At 33.8% G+C, this 24,430-nt stretch overlaps 5 protein-coding genes across 5 annotated transcripts; 4 read left to right on the top strand and 1 right to left on the bottom strand.

Moving 5' to 3' along the window:
- Nucleotides 1–582: 582 nt before the first annotated feature.
- On the bottom strand, nt 583–1,478 carry LOC18035286. Its single transcript, XM_024178810.1, has 2 exons — nt 1,340–1,478; nt 583–1,060 (listed from the first exon to the last, which is right to left on the bottom strand). Exons 1-2 carry the CDS (start codon nt 1,402–1,404, stop codon nt 751–753), a joined length of 375 nt encoding a protein of 124 aa, XP_024034578.1. The 5' UTR covers nt 1,405–1,478; the 3' UTR covers nt 583–750.
- Nucleotides 1,479–6,312: 4,834 nt separating this feature from the next.
- Nucleotides 6,313–10,214, top strand: LOC18035505 (probable prolyl 4-hydroxylase 9). The gene is made up of 8 exons (XM_006422795.2): nt 6,313–6,501; nt 6,581–6,697; nt 7,201–7,358; nt 7,726–7,828; nt 8,584–8,679; nt 9,209–9,274; nt 9,373–9,492; nt 9,724–10,214. The coding sequence occupies exons 1-8, from the start codon at nt 6,391–6,393 to the stop codon at nt 9,811–9,813; spliced, it is 861 nt and encodes a 286-aa protein (XP_006422858.1). The 5' UTR covers nt 6,313–6,390; the 3' UTR covers nt 9,814–10,214.
- Nucleotides 10,215–10,644: 430 nt separating this feature from the next.
- LOC18035187 (calponin homology domain-containing protein DDB_G0272472) lies at nt 10,645–14,753 on the top strand. The gene is made up of 5 exons (XM_006422794.2): nt 10,645–10,889; nt 11,626–11,784; nt 11,880–12,052; nt 12,139–14,323; nt 14,451–14,753. Exons 1-5 carry the CDS (start codon nt 10,758–10,760, stop codon nt 14,496–14,498), a joined length of 2,697 nt encoding a protein of 898 aa, XP_006422857.2. The 5' UTR covers nt 10,645–10,757; the 3' UTR covers nt 14,499–14,753.
- Nucleotides 14,754–17,577: 2,824 nt separating this feature from the next.
- LOC112096195 (uncharacterized protein At2g23090-like) lies at nt 17,578–21,028 on the top strand. The gene is made up of 3 exons (XM_024179332.1): nt 17,578–17,650; nt 17,787–17,827; nt 20,472–21,028. Exons 1-3 carry the CDS (start codon nt 17,578–17,580, stop codon nt 20,589–20,591), a joined length of 234 nt encoding a protein of 77 aa, XP_024035100.1. The 3' UTR covers nt 20,592–21,028.
- Nucleotides 21,029–21,208: 180 nt separating this feature from the next.
- LOC18035343 (leucine-rich repeat protein 2) lies at nt 21,209–24,013 on the top strand. Its single transcript, XM_006422793.2, has 7 exons — nt 21,209–21,481; nt 21,979–22,111; nt 22,281–22,352; nt 22,618–22,761; nt 22,850–22,921; nt 23,033–23,104; nt 23,757–24,013. The coding sequence occupies exons 1-7, from the start codon at nt 21,412–21,414 to the stop codon at nt 23,821–23,823; spliced, it is 630 nt and encodes a 209-aa protein (XP_006422856.1). The 5' UTR covers nt 21,209–21,411; the 3' UTR covers nt 23,824–24,013.
- The last annotated feature ends 417 nt before the right edge of the window (nt 24,014–24,430 follow it).

The raw sequence follows: 24,430 nt of genomic DNA, 5'->3' as shown, positions 1-24,430 counted from the left end.
GCGCTGTTGGAAGTATACAATATTTGGTACTAACAAGACTTGATATTGTTTTTGTTGTACACAAGTTGAGTCAATATGTATCATCTCATACAATTCAACAATTAAATGCATGTAAGAGAGTTTTGAGATACTTAAAAAGTTACGTAAGGTTATGGATTGAGATTAATTCGAGATGGAGACATGAAGTTAGCTGGTTTAGTGATGCTAATTGATCATGTGACTTAGATGATCGAAATTCAATTGGTGCATGTTGTATCTATGTGGAAAATAACTTGATAAAAAAAAAAAACAATTATTTGAGATCCAAACCCAGTGTACATTTATGCCACTTGAGTTTGAGGGGGATGTTAGGACAGTTCATTATTTAGAGAAGAAGAAAGTCAATTCAAAACGCATTGAGCTAAAGTTTGGCTAGCTTAAGTTTAATTAATACTGAATTAGTTACGTATCAATCAAGCTTAAGATTTGTCTATAAATAGTGATGTATTAAGATATTTTCTCGTTGAATAAAAATCCAGATTCAGATTATTTTCCTCTAAATTTTCTGAGCATCAAACAACTGAGTTTTCATTTTTGCTTCACGCTACATTATTTAGGGCACAGTAGTGCATGCCAATGCAAGCACAAACCCGTGTTGCATTTATCTTCTCATTAAATCTATCATTTAGTAATAGGATCAATTGATCTCTAGTGGAACATATTAAATTGATCTAATTACTCACTAGGGCATTCTTCTAAATCAGTAGTACCTTAAGGGCTATAATCATAATCAGGGTTTGGTTTTTCAACACCATCATCGCTCCTCAGCCAGAAAGTCCGATGGCCAAACGAAGCCGCGTTGATTGGAACATCGTCCATCACCCGCTCATGGCCTTGAGGAACATATATTCCTGAACGAGGATGTGGGATCCAATTTACCAAACTCTCCTTTGAATTGTTCATCTTCTCACCTCTTGATGAATTTCTTGTAAAGCTTTCTTGTTGACCATCATCATCATCATCTAGCACTGCTTCGGCAGTTTTGGTAAGGCCGCGATAATAAACTTGCTTATTAGGTAACCTGCATGAAAAATAATAATGTTAATTAACAAACAAAAACTAACCACATTAAGTTTCTCAAGAAAATTTTTGTCCTCCTGCTGTATACTCTCTGATCCTTTTTTTTTAACCTATTTAATTAAAGGGTACACGTGATGGAAGTATTGTATGCACATAAAGAGAGTACGTACCTAATATTTTCGTGTCTCTCTGATGCAACACTCGCAAATGAATATTTGTTTCAAAATTAATTAAATCATGAAATTGAAGTAGTTAATTAATAATCCAGTACTGACGTTACCTTAGGGTTGCCATCTGTGCTCTCGTGATCCCAGCTCTTGCCATGATCACTGGTTGCAGAAACATAGAACCGATCTTGATTAATTCAAACGATTCAAGAACAGAGGCTTAACGTTCGTTCTTAGCAAGATTAATTTTAAAACAACGTGGGGTTAATTGAAAGCCTCTATCTCTTTGCTCAATAGATATAGTGATCGGTCGAAGTATCTATATTCCGTAGTCCCCATTGAGTACTCACTGTATGGTGAAGAATAAGTTCCATTGTACGTGATCTGATGATCAATGCATGCTTGGAGATAAAAGTGCTTCTGAATAAAGCGAAAGCGCAACTGGAAAAGTGCTTTTTTTCTACATATGAAGACGCGGGGAAAGCGTGGGGTACTGTACTACTATCACAATCTGACAATCTGTGGCTTAATAAACATCGACACAGGATATGCTCTCCATTAATGGCTCAAAGGAAAGGACTGTGGTATACTGGTATTGGTGCTTTGACTGTTTTAAGTATTTCAGAATATTTGCGTTATGCGTGCGAAGAAGACTGGCGATTAGACGTGTGTGCATGTGATTGGTTGTTTTCCTCAAGTCCTTTACGCGGCGAACAAAAGCAGATCAGAGAATTAATCTTGTAATGAAGGGTTAATTTTTGTGCTATACTTGGATGGTTGAGGCTCAAACGGTGGCCCCAATAGGTTCCTTTTTTTTTTTCTTTTTCTTTTTGTCTGTGTAATTAAATCAAAAAGATATTCTTCCAAATATTTTAAGAGGTCTGATAAATTTCTGATTGTGAATTTCAATAAACTTGCTTCATAATATGTATTCAAATAATAAACGATTTAATTTTTAAAACAAGTGCATAAAATACATGAACATTTAATCTAAGGTTGAGTTGTAGAGTTTTCTATGCGAAAGAAATTATGCCTTGTATCGTACTTTAGCCCGTATTTTGAAGTAAACAATTTTTTTTTTTTTGGAGAAATTAATAAGAATTGAAAGTATGCTTTAATTTGGAATGTACTTAACATAATTTAAAACCTTTTCCGCAGTGGTTTAATGTCACGAGGTTAGAATAAAGATACGTTCATTTTTTATTTTTTGAAGTACTTTCTAGTGCTAGCTTTTGAAATAAGTGCTCGTTAGATGCTTGTTCGAAATTCATGCACCATGAGTGCTTTTCTTATTCTGACAAATTTTTCACGTTAATTTATTTAAAATTTTACTCATTTGCTAAATAGTAAATCATACCCAAGAATGATTTTGATTCTTGAAAACCATGCATGGTAAATATGTTTTAAGTGCATTCTAAATAGGGAATGCAAAAATTCCCACGGGGACAGGTACCCTCGGAGATTTTCCTCATTCGGGGAGGGTATGAGAATAATTTCATACCTAATTTCTTATTCGAGGAGGGGACGAGGATGAGGTGGAATCCCCATCCCCTACCCATTTCCCCATTTTAATTTTTAATTTTATTTTAATTTTTTAAAATTACTAGTAAATAAATTATAAAATTATAAATATTGGTAAAAATAAAAAATATCAAAATATTTATATTATTAAACTTTTAGGCCTAATTAGCTAATTAAAGTTCTAAATTTTTATTTAGGACATTAAAAAGACCGAGTAGATTCTATTAGCCAAACATTTTTTTAAATTTTAATATTCTTTAAATATTTTAAACGTAAATCTATTTTTTTTTTAATTTTAGATGTTATAATTGCCCACAGCGAATCACAATTTTAATATCTAATCTAATCTAATCTAATATTTGCTTTTGATTTGCTCCGATTTAACTATTATGTTGTAAAGGGAATAGTCCACATTTATAAAGTGCCCACGCCACCATTGAAAAAGTTAATTTTGAATCTAAATTCGATTTTATTTGTAACAATTTTGTATTAGACTATTAATTTGTTCATGATAGTTTGTAAAAGAAGTTTGTATCCATTGCATGTTGCGTTACTTACTAATTTAATGTATGTGACTTTTGTAATAGATATTAATTTAAGATATATTTTGAACTTTACTTTTATTTGAATTTTTTATTTTAATATGATTTAACTCAAAATCGAAAAAAAATATATTAGTTATTCGGGGATCGGGGACCCTCGGAGATCCCCTGTTATTATTCGGGGAGGGGATGATGATTCTCTCAAGTAATTCTGACGGGGACGGGGAGGGGATGGGGACATACGCAAAATATCGGGGATGGGTACGGGGAGATCGGTCCCCTCCCCATTGCCATCCCTAATTCTAAAGCCGAATTAGTCAACTTTGTCCTTTTGATAGAATATATAATTGCTCATAAATTATTTTTTTTATAGGAATGTTAAAAAACTCATGGATGGCGAGCGCTTTTGATATTATAACAAATATTACTTTTTTAATTCATTTTAATCATATGATGATGATAAGTGATAAATATTAGACCTAACAATACTATTGAAGCATTGATTATTGGAAAGCATTCATGAATCATGAATAACAAATATGTTTTGAGTGCAATCTAAAGCCGAACTTTGTATTATGGTAGATTTTGAATGATCAAGTAATGCATATTTAACACAAAATTTGTATTTAATGAATGTGATGTGATAATTATGTAACACCAATTTGAATGTATTACATCAAGTTTTACACGAGTTAGATGTAAATTTTATACCATAATATTATTAATTTAACGTAGTATGAACATGTAATAATCAATGGTAAATCACTTCAATTATTACAGAGTTCAAGTCTTTCTCACAAAATTGATTTAAGTAATTTTTCATTATAAGTGTCAATAGAAACTTAAAAAAAATCACTCAAACAATAACTTTTACCATTTCAATAATGATATCTATTTAATTAAATTTTTATTCTAATTCATGTGACATTATCTTATATAGTCATGTGATAATTAGTCTTTTTTGCATCATCACTTTTTTTTATCAATAATATATCGGTGATACATTAGTTGGACTATAAAATTTGTACATATATCACTACTTAATCATAATTACTTCATTAGTAATGTTGAAAATCTACATTTGAAGTGACAAACTTTTTTGTTCTTTTGGATATATAAGTACACATTTTGAGTTATTGTTAAATAGATGTATATTCTTTAAATACTTTCTTATTTATTTTAAAAGTAAACGGATGGATAAAGTCTAAACTAGTTTTTGAAAACTATTTAAAAATTTCTTTAGTTAGGTCCCTTGAGTGATCATATAGTTTACGATAAAGATTTAGGAGTTATGCTCGAAAATCTCTCAACTTCAATATATATGGGGAGATGTATTAACCTCTACTCATAAATGTGGGAGAGGAAATTAATTGGATTTGGGGGAGACTTTAACCAATGGAAATTAAATTGAATCCCCAAGTGGAGAACCAAGGGAGGTGAGACCACTGGCTCGCCAATTGTCAGGGATGATATAATTTGAGGTTGTAAATTTTATTAAAGGTTATAGTTAACTTACATAATAAGGTAAGATACATAACTCTTCCGTAACCATTTGATGAACATCTAACGGTTGTGAAAATAATAAAATTTTATTATCTTATATTTCCACAACTGTTGGATTTTCATCAAACAGTTGTGGAAGATTTATGTACTTTACATGATTATGTAAGGTAACAAGATCCTTAATTGCTAGATTGGGCTAATTTTTTCATCTTATCCCAAAATATTCTTTCCTATTATTCTTTCAAATCACTCCATCCACTCATTAACAGTGTATACAAAACAAAGTTAGTAACTTCAGTTAGATAAAACTTCACATCTTTCTCTAATTTTTGACATTCACATGCATAATAAAAATAATGAGACAAAACTTCACCATCCCACTACAAAAATTAAATTTTAAAAAATGAAATTTACTTTTATTTTTTTCTTAAATATAACGTGAAATCTTTTATTATACTTTTTTATAAGTACACAATTTGGATTATTGTTAAATGAATGAATATTCTTTAAATATTTTTTATTTATTTTAAAAGTAAAGGATGAATAAAGTCTAAACTAATTTTTGAAAACTATTTAAAAAATTACTTTAGTTAGGTCCCTTGAGGGATCATATAGTTTAGGATAAAGATCTAGGAGCTATGCTCGAAAATCTCTCTACTTCACTATATATGGGGAGATGTATTAACCTCTACTCATAAATGTGGGAGAGGAAATTAATTGAATTGAGGGGAGACTTTAAGCAATGGAAATTAAATTGAATCCCCAAGTGAAGAACCAGGGGAGGTGAGACCATTGGCTCGCCACTCGGATGTTATAATTTGAGGTTGTACATTTTATTAAAGGTTTTAATTACCCTACATAATAAGGTAAGGTATATAATCTTTCCACAATTGTTTGATGAGCTGTAAAAATAATAAGATTATATTATTTTATATTTCCACGACCATTAGATTTTCATCGATAGTTGTGGAAGATTTATGTACCTTACATAATTATGTAAGGTAACAAGATCCTTTATTAAATCAAAGCTAGATTAGGCTAATTTTTCATCTTATCCTAAAATATTCTTTCCTATTATTCTTTCAATCACTCCATCCACTCATTAACAGTGCATACAAAACAAAGTTCGTAATTTCAGTTAGATAAAACTTCACATCTTTAGCTAATTTTTGATATTCACATGCATAATAAAAATAATGAGACAAAACTTCACCATCCCACTACAAAAATAACATTTTTAAAAATAAAATTTACTTTTATTTTTTAAAATATAATGTGAAATCTTTTATTATACTCGTTTACGTGATATAGAGATAAGTCAGAGGTTTTTAAGTTTTAAATAAAGATAAAAGGTAATAAACTAATAATCGTTTAGTTATCTAATTATGACGTCAAAAAAGGAAACAAAAAAAAAAATGAACTCCCGCCATTAACGCGTTCCGTGCCGTCGTTGAAATACAAACAAATGCACACGCGCAGCTCTGACTTTCGAAAAGAAGGAAAAACAGAGGAAACAGAAAACGCGACAAAAACAAAAACACTAAAAACAAAAACAATAGGAGAGAAAAATAAGATCAACAAAGAAGAAATTTTTATAGATGAAAGGCAAAGCAAAGAGATCGAGTACAAAGCTAGGGTTACCAACTGCGTTACTCTTATGCTCATTTTTCTTCCTTGCTGGCTTCTATGGATCCACTTTCCTCTCTCGGGTATTTAATTTTTGGTTGATTCAGAAACAATGATCTTTTATTTCTTTTGGTCATTTTGTTGTTTGGTTTTTATTTACAGGATGTGCCCAGCATACGGCCCAAGTTGAGAACACTTGAAGTGGTGGAGAAGGAGAATGAGAGTGGACTGCCACATGGCGAAACTGGAGATGCTTCTATTCAATCAATTCCGTTTCAGGTTTTTTTTTTTTAAATTTTATTTGTGAGAAATGGTGTAGTATATTAGCTTAGAGCTAAATTGGGTATAATTAGTTGGTAAATGAAATTAATAGCCGTCAAGTATAAGGGTTGGTGGTGGTTAATTAATATTAAAAACCAAGAATTAAAAGGGTGTGTTTATGAAAGCACAAAACTGTTGAAGTAAAAGTGGGTTGACGTGTGGGTACCATTTGGCTTGATTGGTAAAATCTCTCAATGTGGTAGGAGAGATCTGAGGTTGGTGCTTTCATGATTAAGTAGATGCTTTAAAGTTTCAAATATATCTTCCGTGTTTGAAGTATAGGGAGGTCTTTTGAAATATAGAGGCAGGGGTCTTTATTTGGGCTATTGCTAAATTGGGTATTATTTTTGTTGTTGGTGGCTTAAGAGATGTGTGGTTGTGAACTGTTTCTTTGGATCTGTTTGCCGATAGTTTACAGTTTTAACTGATTTCATTGGAGGGATTCTTATTACTGAATGCAGGTATTAAGTTGGCGTCCACGGGCTCTTTATTTTCCTAACTTTGCAAGTGCAGAACAATGCCAAAGTATTATTGCGACGGCGAAGAAACGTCTTAAGCCATCTCAGCTGGCTTTGCGGCAGGGAGAAACTGTTGAGAGTACAAAGGGGACTAGAACAAGGTATTCTCTTATATTTATTATGCTGCTGTACCCTTGAGGATTTTTATTTTGTGCTCGATGAGTATACCTCCACTGAATACAGTAACTGATAGTCTGATATAATGAGTAAATTTCATACAATTTACAGACCAAATAGTCCAGTAGCCTTTGGGTCATTTTACCAGAGATAAGTGAGTTATTCAGGTCATCTTAAAAGTCATTGTTTCTAACTCTAATTATTGATGTAAACCATTTTTTGGCCGTTGCTTGTAGAACTTGTGATATTGTTTTGTAATTTCCTCGGTAACAGTTTAGGCGCAATTATAAAAAATTTGTTGGTTTCTGATTTTAGAACTTATGTTTGTTGGTTTGTACATTTTTGTAACAGCTCCGGAACATTTATCAGTGCATCTGAAGATAAAACCGGAATCTTGGAGTCGATAGAGCACAAGATTGCAAGAGCTACAATGCTACCACAGACCCATGGAGAGGTTTGATTTGTTAGAAAATTTTTCATTTGTTTTCTATGGGGTGTAGTCAATCATTAAAGTTGGGAGTTGAAGTCCAAGGGAATAATGTAGATACTGTGCATATAGGTTTAAATGTTACTTTCAGTTTGCTTCAATGATCTTTTTCTACTTAGATTTTATTTGGTATATAGAAACGAGGAATTATTATGTTCATGGATTTCATGGCAGTTGTTGACCTTTGAAACATGCAAGTGCCGTTACTTCATCCCTGCTGACTGATAAATTGGTAGGATGGGTGGGCTTTGTCTTAGTGATAGGGGTTAGAGAAAATCCTAGTCAGTCACCCTATAGGATTGAACGCTTGTTCAAAATTTGCTGACTTGATCTGTTTTTCTTCTGTTTCATTGGTGCTTTTACCTTAGTCGCAGGCTGTAGTTGATCAGATCTTTAGATTGCATTGCATTCATTCCAATTGAGATATGTATATTTGTGTAATAATATTATTAGTTAATTGGTTTGAAACCCCAATTTTATGATAGGATGTATATTACTACTCTCCAAGCTGTACCTCAAGTGTTTTAACAACTAGTTCCGCACTGCTGATATAACAGTTCAATTGCCACATTACTTGAGTAGTAAAATTTTGGTGTAACATGTAGTTTCTACTCTTGATATGCATCTCTTTTATTTCCCTATTTCCTCATTTTATGGTTTCACTTGTTTTGTTCCTGCCAATTTCTATCAATTATGTATCTGTTTTAATTCCTCCAATGCAGGCGTTCAATGTTTTGAGATATGAGATTGGGCAGAAATATGATTCTCACTATGATGCATTCAACCCAGCTGAATATGGCCCACAAATGAGCCAAAGGGTAAATCACTTACTAAAATATCTTTCAGTTCATCATGTGATTGTTCAGTCAGTCAGCCACAACATTTGTCAATTAACAGGTGTTACTAGATCACCATTAAAAACCTTGGCCTACTTTTGCTAGTATTTCTCTGGTCTCAGTTGGTTAATACATGCTATATTGGAATTAGGATTACTTGCTTTAGTAAATTTTTTTTTTTTGGGGTGGGGGGGCTGGGAAAGAGTTTTTGGTAGAAACTAGTTTCTTCCACTCTAGTTATCATTCCAGTTGTTCAAGCAAGGAATGAAGTAAAAGTGCAAATGCTAGTCTTGCCAATTGGGCTGACTGTTTCCACTTTATCTTTTAGTAAAGTTGGTGGATTCTTTTAGAATATTTGAAATTGGTTTCACCAGCTTGAATATCGTGTAAAACAAACAAAAGTAGTACAAATGTGCTGAAATCACTTTCTTTTACAGCTAGATTTGATCTATTTCCTTGTTAAATTGTAGTGCTCAAGATATACACCATTTTTCTAATTAATCTCTTGCAGTTGGCTTCCTTCTTGTTGTATCTGTCTGATGTTGAGGAAGGTGGAGAAACCATGTTCCCATTTGAGGTAGATTTGCAAATATCACGGCTTATTATTTGACCGACTTAAAGTATTAGTCATTCATTTTTACTGCTTTGCACTCACCTTACTACATCGATTTGTAGAATGGCATATTTCTAGATTCGGGCTATGATTACAAAAAATGCATTGGTTTAAAAGTGAAGCCACGGAGAGGAGATGGACTGCTATTTTATTCATTGTTTCCAAATGGCACAATTGATCGGGTAACCTTTACTTGTTTTTAAATCCATATTTGATGCATTTATTAAATTATTCATATATTCCTCATTGGATACAATTAAGCTGTTATAAGTTATAACCTTCCAAACATGTTTTCTTTTGCCCTGTATTATTGATGTTTCGATAGATTTATTTGACGTGGGGTTGGAGTTGCTATAATTCTAGCCTTTGCAATTTGGTTTCTCATATCCCTAATCTGTTGAATGCTCTTGCAGACATCACTTCACGGAAGCTGTCCGGTGATCAAAGGGGAGAAATGGGTTGCTACAAAGTGGATTAGAGATCAAGAACAACACGAGGACTAATTGTGGTGGCTACTAAGTGGATTAGAGATGAAGAGCAAGTGGACTAAGTATGACTACCATGCCAACCCTCTTTCATCTTTATGGTTAGATGCCGTAGTGTATAAGTTTCATGGCTGAAGATTGAGTTACAGAAGAGAAGGAACAGCCAATTTCACGTGTTTATCGTTGCGGTTACCATATTACTTAGTTTCTTTCCAGTTTCTAAAAAATAAGTGTCTCATTTTATTTGGGGGTAATTTCAGGACACTCATGGATGTATATCATTTATGTTAGAAAATGTCAAAGAAGAAGAAATAATTGATCGTGTAAAGTAACAACTCTTATCAGAACTACTTTCTGCCCCTCTTACTCTTAGGAGCAGTATGAATATGTTTTAATTTGCAGTGATGTGTTGATTTTGATTCGCTTATTTCCTTAGAAACTGCACAGATATGTACTAACTTATTTTGTAATCTATTTTTTCCGTTAATATGCCTTCCTTCACCAATTTTGACCTTTTTTTTTTGGGGGGGTGCGTAAATGGGTTGAAAAAATACGAAAAATCTTATCAACCGCATAAATCACTTAATTTTATATTAATATGGTTTTTTTGGAGTACATGCTTAGTAAAAATTTACGGAAGCTGCATGAAATCCAAATCAATAGATGCCTCACGTGTCAAGTTGACAGTGGTTCCTACCACGATTACCATTACAAGCCAATGTACTTGATAACTACTCTTTTGGATTTCTCAAAACGACCGTTGCAACCGAAACCCTCGCCTTTGTAACGGCTACTTGAAGGTTTAAAATACACAGAACCAGTCTCAATTCCCCAAAAACAATCAAACAAAAAAAAAAAATTATTTACATTCTCTTAAAAATCCCATTTTTCTTCCAATCAACAGCTTCAATTTCTTAAACAATCAGTCGCTCTTGAGTCTGCAATTGGTGTAAGATTTAACAATGGATCTTGGGTGCTTGGACATGGGTTGCATATCAGTCTCAGATAAGCACAGCGACGAGAAATTTACTGATTCTTCTAACAAAGACAGTGATCGAGACGACCCCGTATCGGCAAATTCCAGAGTTGGGAAGGTGCATTCTTTGTGTTAAATCAGTTTCAAGATTTGGGTTCTTGTTAATTTTTGCCTTTCTTTGATTTCTTGAAATTGTGTGGTTTGAACGTTAGGATTTTGTAGTATTTTCTATGTGGATGATTAAGTGCAAAACCCTAAAAGAGAAAAAATCAAAATCAGAAGTGTTTATTAACTTGTCTTCAGTGTAAATAGGGCTTACCAATATTATGTTTCTCCTTTGTTAATGTTTGAATTAATCATTTAAATATGAACTGAATTTTTTCGATGCTGGGGTTTTATCTTTATAGTGCCTTTTTTGTAGTTACTCTGACATTGGGTCTTTTGTCGGGAACATATAACAGTAATATATTAATTAAAAAAAAAGTTTCTTAAAATTGAATTGTGAGGGTACGGTTGTGTTTGTATTCTAAATTACTTTGGAAGAACATGACAATGATGATAGGGGAATCGTTAAAATTTGATCTTATTTTCCACTTAATATGTAACTAGGCTTGCGATTCTGAATTTGTTAATTACTTGGTTTAATCACAAGCATTGCATCGAGAGGGTCCGGTTTCAATCTGATATTGAGTAATTTTTCCTTTTACTACCATATTTAGTGTGTGGATATCAATTGCAACATCCCGATCATTTCTCATTTGCTAATTCTCTTGTGTTGTTTAGTTATTCAGCATTTGAGTTCAGTAAATTTTTCCCCCTTTTGTTTCATAATTCTTTCTACTTGAATAATGTAGGGTAAATCACCTAAAGGGAACAACCAATCAACATGGAATGCTCTAAACAAGTGTACAGCACAAATTAAGAAGCCTCGTCACCGTAATAGTTCTCCTCTCAACTGGTTTCCGCGGAAGAAGGTGGACTCCTATTTGAAAAGGAAGATAAAAATGCTGCAGGTTGTTTCACAATTGTTTTTTATTGATGAAAGGACTTGTAAATTTTGATTTTTCTTGCAAGTTAAAAGTGCTAACATTAATGCTTTTTATTTCAGGAAGTTGATGGCATGAATTTAACTCTTGATGAAACTTTAGGTGATACAAATCCACATTACTGTAGAGTTTTGAGGGAGAAAATGGCAGCAAGAGAGGCTGCACATAAAGCAATGGATGCTCGGAAAGCTACACTGGTGGAAGCATCTTGGTGTCGAATACTTAAAGCAGCAAGGTAATAGTTTGTGTATACGAGAGGAGACGAATATTCAATAAATATAGTTCTCTGTCATACAATTAAACTATCATTCTTCTTTGCAGGATACAAAGCAAAGAAGCAGAAGACCTTCTTTTGAAATCTGAGAAAGCTGCAGCTGAAGCTTTTGAAGCAGCAGGAGCCATTGGAGTTATCATGTATGATAAGCCAAATTGTCCTCAAACACATTATCAAATTGAAACGTCTGCAAATGGAGGAGGGTCTACCACTCATAAAATTATAGCATCTTTTGATACTGCATTTGAGGTAGATAGAGAAGTAGCTGCAGCAGTTAAAACTGCATTTGTCAGGCTTGCAAATTGTGCTCCCTTTAGTAAAGATGAATTCAAGGACCTATTGCATAAAATCTGCGAGAATCCTGACACAGGTGATAGTAATCAGGAATTACCAGAGTTTTCTTCGGAGTGTGAATCAGAGTCTGGGTCAGAACTTGAAATGGAGTCCAAAAAGAATGATTTTGGCTCTCAAAACTTGGATGCTAAGGAACCAGTTCTTGGGATGATGCAGAGCAAATCAAAGAGGAGGCTGTCATCTGAAAAGGTTAACAGGGCCAATCTCATAGAGATGATGCTTGAGAGACTTAAATGTTTGCAAGAAGATGAACTTTCATCCCTTGCCACTATAGTTGCAACTTGTGGTTTAAATGCTGCCTTAGCTGAAGTAGAAAACAGTAAGATGCATCCAAACTCTGCGACTGATTTGCCTTCCACTTCAGTTCCTAATTCCCGGAGAACATCTTCCTTGGGAGCAGGAACAATGAGAACTGCCAACCTTGAATATTATATGAATGGGTCAGTTAGAAGGAAGCAAATTGAGTCAGAATTCCCGAGTCTAGACAAGTTTCTGGTTAAGCACATGTCAAAACTTGAACGAGAGGTGCAAGAAGCCAAAAATTCCAGAATTAGTAAATCATCTAAGGCAATTGGTGGGGAGAATCCTATTGAAAATAGTGAGGATGGAGAGGTCAAGGTAGATAGTGAAATTGTTCAATCTGAGAGTACTTCAGAATTGGGATGTGATCTTCTTAAGCATTCTTCGAAGTTCACAAAAGAAATAGAGGAAGCAAAGAAGAAACCTGGGAATAACTTCAAAATAGTCTGTAAGAACTCAGAAGCAGGAGGGGTTCCAAATGTAGAACGAACTTATTCAAAGAAAGATGTTCCAGAAATTCCCAGTCTTGATAAGTTTCTTGTGAAGCATGTCTCGAGACTTGAAAGGGAGGTCCAAGAAGCCAAGAGCAGGGAAAATGATGATTCAATTGGAGAAGCAAAGAAGAACTCAGGAAACGTTGAAAGTATCTCTAAGAACCCAGAAGCGGGAGCAATGCCAAATGAAGCAGCAAATCATAAGGAGGTAGATGCTTCAGAAGTCCCCAGTCTAGATAAGTTTCTTGTGAAGCGTGTCTCGAGACTTGAAAGGGAGGTCCAAGAAGCCAAGAGCAGAAGAAATAATGATTCATTTGGAGAAGCAAAGAAGAACTCAGGAAATAACTTTGAAACTATCTCTAAGAACTCAGAAGCAGGAGCAATGCCAAATGAAGCAGCAACTCACAGGAAGGTAGATGCTCCAGAAGTCCCTAGTCTAGATAAGTTTCTTGTGAAGCGTGTCTCGAGACTTGAAAGGGAGGTCCAAGAAGCCAAGAGCAGAAGATATAATGATTCAATTGGAGAAGCAAACAAGAACTCCGGAAATAACTCTGATACTGTCTCTAAGAAACAAGAAGCAGGAGCAAAGCCAAATGAAGTGGCAGCAACTCACAAGAAGGCAGCTGCTCCCGAAGTCCCCAGTCTAGATAAGTTTCTTGTGAAACATGTCTCTAGACTTGAAAAGGAGGTTCAGGAAGCTAAGAGCAGAAGAAATAATGACCCAGTTGAAGGAGGCAGGGCGGCCGAGTTGAACAAGAAGAATGGAATTTCTTCTTTCAGCAGAGAAGTAGTAGATGGGAAAGAAAATAGGGACTTGAATAAGGAAGATGACAGATTTTCTGAAATTGAAAACAAAGATACAACGGCTGGAAATGAAGAGACAATAGATAGTCTTGACAAGATATTGGTTAAGCCAGTGCACAGGTTGGAGAGGGAGAAAATGGAAGCTGGAAAAAATTACAGGAATCACCGCCACTCTGTAAGTCGGAGAGAAGCAAGGGAGAGAGAGTTACGAGAAGCATGGGGAGGCCTAAGCTTAGGAAACTCCATTAAGCCACATCTCTCTAAACTTGAACGAGACAAGGCAACTTTTCTCATTATTTGCTTATTATTTTGTTATTTCATTTTTCTTTTCAGTTTCAGTTATCTTTCTGCGGCATGCTTGAAATCCTATGATAAGGGTTTGTATGTTCTTGTTCCTTAATTTTCAGGCTGCTTGGATTAAAGCTGAAGAAGAGGAAAGGAGGCACGCAATGTAGGGGTTGTAACTTCCCTTCGCCATATCCTCATCAATTGTGATATAGCCCCATCCTTTGTGTTCTCAAGTGTTCATACTGTTCATTTTTGCATGATAGCTAGAATCATGCTTCTTTCAGAATCGAAACACACTATGCAAAAACATTGTGTATATCAGAAATGTGATCATATTCTTTTATTTGTCTTTAAGATATTGGTTGGTTCATTGGAATATTAGCGACAGATCATTTGATGAACCCTTCAAAAGAATGGTTCCTACTGTAAAAACATTGTGTATATCAGAAATGATCATATTCTTTTATTTGTCTTTAAGATATTGGTTGGTTCATTGGAATATTAGCTAAAAGATCATTTGATGAACCCTTCAAAAGAATGGTTCCTACTGTAAAGAGTACGGAGAATGTGAATTAATAACTTTCTGGTATCCTCCAAATTTTGCCCTCCCAAAGGTAAAGCGACATTGTTTCATTTTTCTCCTTTGAAATATGTAAAGAGTATGAGAAGAATTTCAAATCCACTAGATAAGATTTTATTGGTGAAAGACCCTTATTTTCATTGTACTTACTTTTATTGTACTATTAATGCAGACAATTTCTACTGATTTTTGTTCCTCCTCAAATCATTTTTTTCCTCTTGGTCAGAAAAGTATTCAATATGTTTAAACTATTGAGTCCATCTGTAATTATATAAAAACAACGGGCCCCACAAAACTAATAAAAATATGTCCATCCCACCATTTGGGTAAATTACCCCACTTACAAAAAAATATTTAAAATAAATTTACATTATTTTTTATAAATACAAATCAAAAAAATAATTCACACAATTAATCAATTAAATAATTCTTATAACTTTTTTCTTACTAAGATTTCTTTAAACGGTAAGTTTGTTTTAACATAAACTCTATTTGATTATTATACTCTTAATGACATAAAATAATCAAGTCACCCCAAGAATTATAGGAATTTCTATCTAATAGTTTAAGTATTTAATTTTGTAACATGTAATTTAATATTTTTAAATAAAATCTAAATAATTATTAATATTCTATATGTAAATTAGATAAATTTGAATTCTGATATTTTACATGATTATTATACTATAAAACATAATATGTTAGTTTAATTAAAGATTAATAATCATAATATTAAAGTAGTATCAACACATCATTTAGAAATAATAAATTTTGTATAAAAAAATAAAATTAAAGTAAAATTTTGATACTTTTACCTTAAAAGAATAAAATAATCAAATAAATTTTAGGCTCAAGTAATTTTAATAGTTAAATAGAATAAGGGAATTAAAATCACCAAAGAATATGGATTTTGGTAACTAATTCACTAAAATTCTTATTTATTTAAAAATTTAAAAAAATTATGTGATTTTTTAAATATTTTTTAGAAATAGAGCAATTTAAAAAAAGTATAGTATAAAAATATGGGAAATTTTTAACTTACCCCTAAATAAATTGACATTTTACACCGTATCCCTAACAAATTTAACTTGTTGCACCGCGCCCCCAATTCCGTTATTTTCTCAGTTAAGTTTAACGGTGGAGGGGTAAAATTAGAAGTTCATTCTTTAAATTAATTTTAATGGTGGGAATTCTCTTTATTGCAATTGAAGTAAAAATCTTTAAAAAATTAAAGGAAAAATAATAGTGGTGACAATGTACATGTAACAAAATTTTTTTTTATTGCAATTAAAATAAAAATCTTAAAAAAATTAAAGGAAAAATAATAGTAGTGACAAATGTACATGTAATAAGAAAATTTTTTTTATTGCAATTGAAATAAAAATCTTTAAAAAATTAAAGGAAAAATAATAGTAGTGACAATGTACATGTAATAAGAAATTTTTTTTATTACAATTGAAAAAAAAAACCTTAAAAAAATTAAATGAGCTAAAAATTTTGTTTTTGTTTTTCTATATAAAGGAGCAATCAAAAATTTGACGGAGCCGTTAGAAATAACTGAAAAATTAATAAAATTAAGGATACGATACAACACGTCAATTTTTTAGGTGTGCGGTAAAATGTCAATTTATTTAGGGTTTGGTTAAAAATTTCCCCACAACTATCGCCACCCTTTAGCTTCTAGACACTTCTGAAAAAATATATATTTAATTTCATATTTATTCAAGATTCTCACCACCGTCACTTTGCTCACCTCTTCATCCTCCTGCTCCTCCAACTTTTCACACACAAACATATATATATATATTTTTTTCCCCAAAAATATAAATTGAATCAGAAACTTCACTTCCGATTAGGCTTGGCAAAATCCGGGTCCGGTCCGGGTTTTGGTGTTGCCCGGGACCGGACCGGATGAGAGAAATGCAAACCCAGACCCGGGTTAAAACCCGGTTTTTCCGGGTGCGGTCCGGGCTTGAGCCCGGCACCTTTCGGGTCCGGGTTTTGATCCGGGCTTTTTAAACCCGCATGTGATAAATTTAATTTTTTTTTAATTTTTTTCTTCAATTTTTTTTTAAATTTCTCTAACAATACAAATTTTAAAAAAGAAAATAATCAAATAAACTCATTCAATTTCAAATTTTAAAAAAGAAAATAGTCAAATACAAATATATAACACATTAACAATACAAATTTTGCACAAATGATAAATAAAAATTATTTCAATCTACTTTTTAATACCTAAATTTATCCAATTTCTAACTTAAACTCATTCAATCTATATATAAAATAAATAAATTAAATTCAAAAACACAATAATTACACAATAAATTTAAATAACATCCAATATATCATAAATTCATAATTATATATTTATATATAATATATTTATTTTTTTAAAATTTATTTAAAAACCGGGTCCGGTCCGGGTTTCGGGTTTTTTGTGTTGAACCCGGACCCGGGACCGGAAATGTCCGGGTTTGAGAATTTCAAACCCGGATCCGGTTTTTATATGCATGCGGTCCGGATTTTGCCCGGACCGGATTGGCCGGGTCCGGGGCGGGTCCGGTCCGGGTTTTGCCCGGACCGAATTGGCCGGGTCCGGGCCGGGTCCGGTCCGGGCGGGCTTTTTTGACACCCCTACTTCCGATATCAATCAGCCATCAGCTATGGGAGGAGGAAACGGCCAGAAAGCTAAGATGGCACGTGAGAAGCACGTGGAAAGGAACAGACCTGCCAAGGGTCTCTCCATCTCTTTATTTTATTATTTTTTTGTCTGTTTTATCAAATTTTGTTGATTTAACCAATTTCAGTACTTATGATTTTTCTGGAATGATCTGTGATAATGTGGGTTTTGTGTTTGCTGCTTCTTTTGCAGGAAGCCAGCTGGAGACCAACAAGAAAGCTATGAACATCCAGGTAGTCTCTTTGCATGCTCTGTTTCCAATTTTTTTTTTTTTACTTAAAAAAAATATGTTAACATGTCATGTTGGATCATGTTATTTGAGCGTATTTTCGTTCAAAAAATGTTAAATGTCTAGAATGGCGGGAGAAAGACCCGGGAAACTGCAGCGCACCACTTCTCTATCTCTCAGTTTTTTTTTTAAAAAAATAATTTTAAAAATTTTAAAATTAATTAAAAAAATTAATGATTAGTTTACTTATTGAGAATTAAGGAATGAGAATGTATGATGTGTTTATTTGCTTAAATGATAGACGGAATAAAAATCAAAGTGGCGAACTCTATCGGGAATAGAAATTTCATTTTTAAAGTGATCATTTACTCCGTTTAAATCTTAAAATTTTTATTTTATCCTTCTTTATATATTATTATTATTATGAAAAATTTATTGTCAATAATAACAATAATCATCATCATCATCATCATCATCATCAATTAAGGTCAGTTTGGTAATTTGGTACAAATTTATTCCGATTCCAAGATAAAGTAAAGATATTAATGGTAATCCAGTTCATTTCGATTTCAATTTCTATAGTTAAAGTAAACAATTTATTCTTATTTCTATTTCTCATTCCGATTCTACTTCATTTCGATTTTAATCCATTCTGATAACTGATTAATAAACACACCATGAGAGGAAATCGAAATAGAATCCCTTATCAGCTTATCTTCACTCTATCTTTGCAAAGCATTTTCTCTCTCTATCGAATGGTTCTCTCGAGTAGCACTACTGCCGACGATGACACAACCGCGGCTGACAAGACGGTCGTCACCAAAGGCATTAATTTATGATCTCTCTCACTCATGCACTCGTATATAGGAAAATGAATAATAAATAGTTATTTGTTCTTTAAATGTAAGTTGCAAATCAAGCTTCCTAAATGTTTACTTGGTTTCAATGAATTATACGGGCAAGATAAGTAAAGAAGCTTTGAGGTTGTTGTTGGAGAAGTTGAGTGTGAATATTTAGGGAGCAAAGCAGTATTTAGAGAGCTTGAATTGGGCTTATATTTAAGGAGCAAATATTAATTTACTATTCACTTTCCTATGTATGAGTGCGTGAGTGAGAGAGAGATCGTGAAATAATACTTTTGGCGATAACCATCTCATCGACGGTCGTGTCGTCTACAGCGGTACCATTTGAGAGAGCCGTTCGAGAGAGAGAAATGCTTGCGAAGATAGAGTGAGGATAAGTTGATAAGGGAATCTGTTTCGATTCCCTCTTAATTCTTTATTATTTTTTTATTAGCTTTGTAATTTTTTAAATTGTAAAAGACTGATACTCTTGTCTTTCTCTCTCCGTTCTAGACATCTAGCAGCACTCTCTTCGTTCGCTTATTTCTAAGCGGGATGATTTATTATTACAAGTTGAAGAATAGCAGACGTGTGTCTTAATTAGTTAATTATTTAATTAAGCATGATATTAGTTTAAATTGATTAAGGATTTTTTATGGACAGATTGAAAATACATGATCAAATTTATATTGTATGTAAAGTATAGTTGACTCGAGGGTTTTTCTTTTGTAAGTTACTCTTCAACATCTTGTATCCCACTGACTGCCTAAGTTTTGATAGTGAAAAGTTCAAGGTGGGTTGCAGAATCTGGCTTGCAACCATTAAACTTATGCTATGTCGGAAGTTCTGTAAAATTCTATGGTTGATCATTCAAGTTTAATGGATATGTAAGCTATTATTTGGAGTTCACTTACAATTTCCGAAATGATCCAAGTGTTTGTCTTCCTTTTGTGCAATTGTAAGAAATTCAATGTCGAACTAATTTGTTTTGTGGCACCTTTTTATGCCTTTAATCTTGATCTTCCTCCATCTACATGTAAATCTGCTGGTACTTGTGGCTTCTAGACATTGATGGATGGAAGAAAGCCTTTTCAAAGGGATACATTTAGATGGTGTCCTTTACCTTAGTAGGAATAGTGTCTCTCAAAGGATCTGCAATTTGGTGCTCAATCATAGACGCCTCTTTTCTTTTATTCCAATACTTTTACCTCCTTATTTGCAGAGTGTATATGGGCATTAACATGACTCCTGAGATGCATATAAATAGTGATACCTTTATACATTCTTTTTTTAGATCATCTATGAGTATCATGGTGTTGAGGCTTGTTGATAACAGCTTGCATAATCTTTTGTATGTGTAATTCAGGTTAGTGGACACTGCTAAGGTTAGAATTTTCCACGCACGACACTGTCAAGGTTTTCTTGGCAATATTTTCTGCTTCAGCTAGCTTTAGGAGCACGATTTGATTAACTCTTCTTACAAGGCTCAAAACTCTGATTTCAGACCTGCAGTGGTATAAATGAGTGATATGGATTGTTTTAGGATAAGCATTTCAAATACTTATAACATTTTTAATGAGATGTCCATAGATGGTGTGGATCTAGGGCTTTTCATGCTTCTAAGTTCTGTTTTCTTAAATTTTATTACACTTTGGTGGTTCTTTTGCTGTGAAAGTTGTTGCTGATTTATTCATCTTATGCACAAAGGTTGTGACTTGATTTTTTGCTTGTTGTTCCTCACCGTTATTGCCAACCTCGCCGGTTCCTCCGACAATTCAACTGGTGAATCATGGATATGGAATGCAGTGCAAGGTGTGCATGCAGACCTTCATGTGTACCACATCAGAGGTGAAGTGCCGGGAACATGCCGAAGCAAAGCACCCAAAATCTGATCTGTATACATGCTTTCCCCATCTTAAAAAATGACAATTAATCTGCGAAACAAGAACTCTCAGATTCGTATTATTGGCCAGGAACTGTATCTGTTATCCCTCTTGCTACTATTTGATCAGCTTCTTTATGCATTTGAGAAGCATATATGCCAAAGAATTTTATGACTGTCTGGATAAATTGTTATTGTTGTTGTTGTTGTACTCGCTTTTGGATTTTTGGGCTTTGAAATTCTCTGGCATTTCTTTCTTGGCTTCTTGCTTTGCTATGAAACTCATCAAGAAAATAAAATGCCCTTCCCAATTATAGACGAATACTGTTTTAATCACTGGAGGCCGTGATGTTTGAAAAATGGAAACTAGGAACCAAAATTTCTAAGAAAGTATCACTCGGAGTCCTTTTCCAAATCCTAATTATACTGTAACAAATTATGAAAATTCAAAAGTGTCTCGAAACACCATCAGTCAGTGCCTCAGTGGCCGCCACCAGTCTTTCCAAATTCAAAGCGCTTGCCCCGGTTCTTAAGTTTCCACAACCTTCAAAGTCAACAGAGGTGGCTGGAGAGTGGAGGTGACTGGTGTTTCCTCCGAGTACACGTGGGGGCCCGCAAACCACGCGGCAATAGAAAAAACAAGTCCCATGACCAATGCGTGACTTTCACTTCACCCTCCTTTTACGGTCTTTCAACCAACAGCAGTTCAATAAATCTCTGTACAAGTTTTCGTCTGCACACAAATACAACCTAAAGCATTGACTTCACTTCTCAATCTCTCTCTTTGGCCTTGATTTTATATTCATAAACACCTTTGATATTTTTTTCCTTCTTATTTCCCACTTCACGTTTGCAATTTCTCTGATGGCTCCAATTTCTCTCATTCTCTCCTTCTTCCTCTTCATTTCACCTGCCCTCTCAACAAACTCTGAAGGTACTTACTGCCCTTTTGCTCTTTCATTTTTAGGGTTCCATAATTTGCTTCTTTAGCGAGCTATCAATTTGATAGCTTCTCTTCTCGGGTCAATAACATGCGGGTCCCTGAGCTTTGTAGGATTTCTTAAGGTCGTCGTTTCTCCATTTGTGTCAAATAGGTCACTGATCCGCGTCCGCCCCCTGTTGAATGTCTGAATACCTTGGTGTGTGTTAACTGTTAGGATGTGAAAATTCAATATCGCAAAGGTAATTTGGTCTTTAAAGAAGGGGCGGTTTGCCGGTGTGTGGCTGTGAGGTGCCTTTTTGATATAAATGGACAAATTATGTCCTTTCTTTTCAGAAAGCCTGAAACCTCAGGGACTTGGATGTTATTACCCTGCTGCTGTTTCTGGTTTTCTGGGCAAATGATAATAAAATAGGCGAATTGTATGAGGCGGGTTTCAATTATTTTCTGTTTGATTTTAGTTCATTCTTTGAACAATTGTTTGTTTTCAGGAAATGCTTTGCATGCCTTGAGAAGCAGGTTTAAGGACCCCACAAATGTGTTGCAGAGCTGGGACCCAACACTGGTTAATCCCTGCACTTGGTTCCATGTCACCTGTGATTCCAACAATCATGTGATTCGTTTGTAAGACTAATGAGATTCCCTTCTTTTTTGGTCTTATTTTGAGGGGTTTTTGTAATTTGCATGTGTATTTGTTCGTTAGTCTTGGTTTCTTGCTTTGAGTAAAACATGTTGCTATCGCTGAATTTTGGTTCTAGTCTGACAATTAATTTTGTTCTGTTTGAATTTTCAGGGACTTGGGTAACTCTAATATTTCTGGAACTTTGGGGCCTGAGGTTGGCCAGCTCCAGCATCTGCAGTACTTGTGAGTTGTTTTGCTCTGTCTAATTAATTGTCTTTTTTTTTTTCTTTTTTTAAAGTCCAGATATTGTATCTTGTTGAGGAAAACAACGGAAAGTTTCGAGTTCTCCCATTTTAAATGTTGAAACTCATAGTTTTAGGTTCCATTTCTTGGAACTGAACAAAATGTATAATTTTCCTGCTCTGTAAAAAATTTGGTAGATCATTTTTTTTTTTTTTTTGCCATATGTGTTTGGTGATTATGTGTGCTATTCAAAATTGGGCTGCAGGGAGCTTTACATGAATGACATAAGTGGGAAAATTCCGAAAGAGTTAGGTAATTTGAAAAGCCTTGTCAGCATGGATATGTATCAGAATAAACTGGAAGGAGAAATACCAAAGTCCTTTGCCAATTTGAAGTCACTTAAATTTCTGTAAGCATCTTTACATTGATTAACGTAAAATTTTACTTTTGTGATCACGTTGAATTCTGATTTTGATATGATTGTATCAATGTTGTAGGCGGTTGAACAACAACAAACTAACAGGATCAATTCCGAGGGAGCTGACCACCCTGTCGGACCTCAAAGTTTTGTAAGTTTAGAGATAAAAATGGGAAATCATGTTTTTATTCAGTACAGGAGTGATTGAATCATGAATGTTTCGTTATTATTTTTTTATCCTTTTCTTTTTAAATTGTTGCAGTGATGTTTCTAACAATGGTCTCTGTGGGACAATCCCTGTTGATGGTCCTTTTAGAAGCTTTCCTATGGAGAGGTACTACATTACAATTGAAAATCATAATTGATTGTGCCAGTTATATGTGTTCCAGTATTAAATTTTTCTTATATTATTGGAAATGCTTAGTATTGCTACCAAGTTGCATGTTCTTTGCATCTAAGTCATGATCTTTAGGATGAATGAAAATGCTAGATGTAGATTAACTCAAAAATATTTTAGAATACTGAGATTTTGATTGGATTTTTTTAAAAATGTTAGGTTAGCTATTATGGAAATATTTTATATATTTACCTTGTACCAAGTAATGCCTTCTCTGTCTTGACTTATCATGTACAAGCACATTGACTTATCAATTGCTATACTTTACTCGTATTGGATTTTTTTAAAAATGTTAGGTTAGCTATTATGGAAATATTTTATATATATACCTTGTACCAAGTAATGCCTTCTCTGTCTTGACTTATCATGTACAAGCACATTGACTTATCAATTGCTATACTTTACTCGTACTTGTTGTGCATTTTATGGAACTTTTGGTCCATTAAATCATCATGGATCAAGCAATTGTAAGATGTATTGAACAGTTTACAATCTTTCAACACACATCCTCTAGACTAATGCTAGGTGTATATTGATATGGTATGGCTGATATTTCGACTGAATTGTTTTGGTCCTCTGTTCGTTGCAGTTTTGAAAATAATAAACTCAATGGACCAGAGCTGCAAGGACTGGTGCCTTATGATTTTGGATGCTGAAGAAGGTTGAAAACCCTCCGTCTTCTATTGAAGACCATAATGTTAAAGACTCGTATAGGGTAAAATTATATTGTGTGCATCAGCTTGATCGAATGGCTAGATATATTATGTCAGCGGCAGTGACTGTTCATGTATGAAGTAACTAAAGCAATTAAAATAAGATTATGTAAGCTTATTTAAAAATCCACAATTTCTGTGCTGTCCTGAAGGGAGGGAAAAAAATTAGTCTGATGCGTACTGCAAAGTTGCCGCCTGATACAAAGGTTGTGCATTCTCTTCTTCTCTTCCATCGGCTCATATATCATCCACAAACATCGAAACACGATTTTTCTTGCCCCACTTATTCAGTATTTACAGAGATGTGTTGCAAGAGCCCAGCATTTACCAAACATCAAAGCAGTAGCTTCTGTTCTGCATTATACGTTTTCTTCGCAGACGATGCATGAAAGCCGATTGTGGCGACGTGGGTTGTGTTTCTATTAATCCCCTCTTTGCGATGCATCTCGAGAATCCATATGTACAGTGTCTGAATTTTTTTTGTTTTCCTCCGAATCACCTGAGATCTGTTCATATTATAATTAATATTACATATGACTACAACTTATAT

This window comes from Citrus clementina, unplaced genomic scaffold, assembly GCF_000493195.1.
Source record: "Citrus clementina cultivar Clemenules unplaced genomic scaffold, Citrus_clementina_v1.0 scaffold_8, whole genome shotgun sequence".
Taxonomy (NCBI): domain Eukaryota; kingdom Viridiplantae; phylum Streptophyta; class Magnoliopsida; order Sapindales; family Rutaceae; genus Citrus; species Citrus x clementina.
This window is presented reverse-complemented; position numbering and strand designations above follow the sequence as displayed.

Coding starts and splice junctions, on each gene's coding strand:
- LOC112096195 (XM_024179332.1), top strand. CDS start 17,578: ATGGGAGGAGGAAACGGCCAGAAAGCTAAGATGGCACGTGAGAAGCAC. Junction 17,651..17,786: donor AAGGAACAGACCTGCCAAGG/GTCTCTCCATCT, acceptor CTTCTTTTGCAG/GAAGCCAGCTGGAGACCAAC. Junction 17,828..20,471: donor AGAAAGCTATGAACATCCAG/GTAGTCTCTTTG, acceptor TATGGAATGCAG/TGCAAGGTGTGCATGCAGAC.
- LOC18035286 (XM_024178810.1), bottom strand. CDS start 1,404: ATGTTTCTGCAACCAGTGATCATGGCAAGAGCTGGGATCACGAGAGCA. Junction 1,061..1,339: donor GCACAGATGGCAACCCTAAG/GTAACGTCAGTA, acceptor TTTTTCATGCAG/GTTACCTAATAAGCAAGTTT.
- LOC18035505 (XM_006422795.2), top strand. CDS start 6,391: ATGAAAGGCAAAGCAAAGAGATCGAGTACAAAGCTAGGGTTACCAACT. Junction 6,698..7,200: donor TTCAATCAATTCCGTTTCAG/GTTTTTTTTTTT, acceptor TACTGAATGCAG/GTATTAAGTTGGCGTCCACG. Junction 9,275..9,372: donor AAACCATGTTCCCATTTGAG/GTAGATTTGCAA, acceptor ATCGATTTGTAG/AATGGCATATTTCTAGATTC.
- LOC18035187 (XM_006422794.2), top strand. CDS start 10,758: ATGGATCTTGGGTGCTTGGACATGGGTTGCATATCAGTCTCAGATAAG. Junction 11,785..11,879: donor GGAAGATAAAAATGCTGCAG/GTTGTTTCACAA, acceptor TTTTTATTTCAG/GAAGTTGATGGCATGAATTT. Junction 14,324..14,450: donor CTAAACTTGAACGAGACAAG/GCAACTTTTCTC, acceptor CTTAATTTTCAG/GCTGCTTGGATTAAAGCTGA.
- LOC18035343 (XM_006422793.2), top strand. CDS start 21,412: ATGGCTCCAATTTCTCTCATTCTCTCCTTCTTCCTCTTCATTTCACCT. Junction 21,482..21,978: donor CCTCTCAACAAACTCTGAAG/GTACTTACTGCC, acceptor GTTTGTTTTCAG/GAAATGCTTTGCATGCCTTG. Junction 22,353..22,617: donor CTCCAGCATCTGCAGTACTT/GTGAGTTGTTTT, acceptor ATTGGGCTGCAG/GGAGCTTTACATGAATGACA.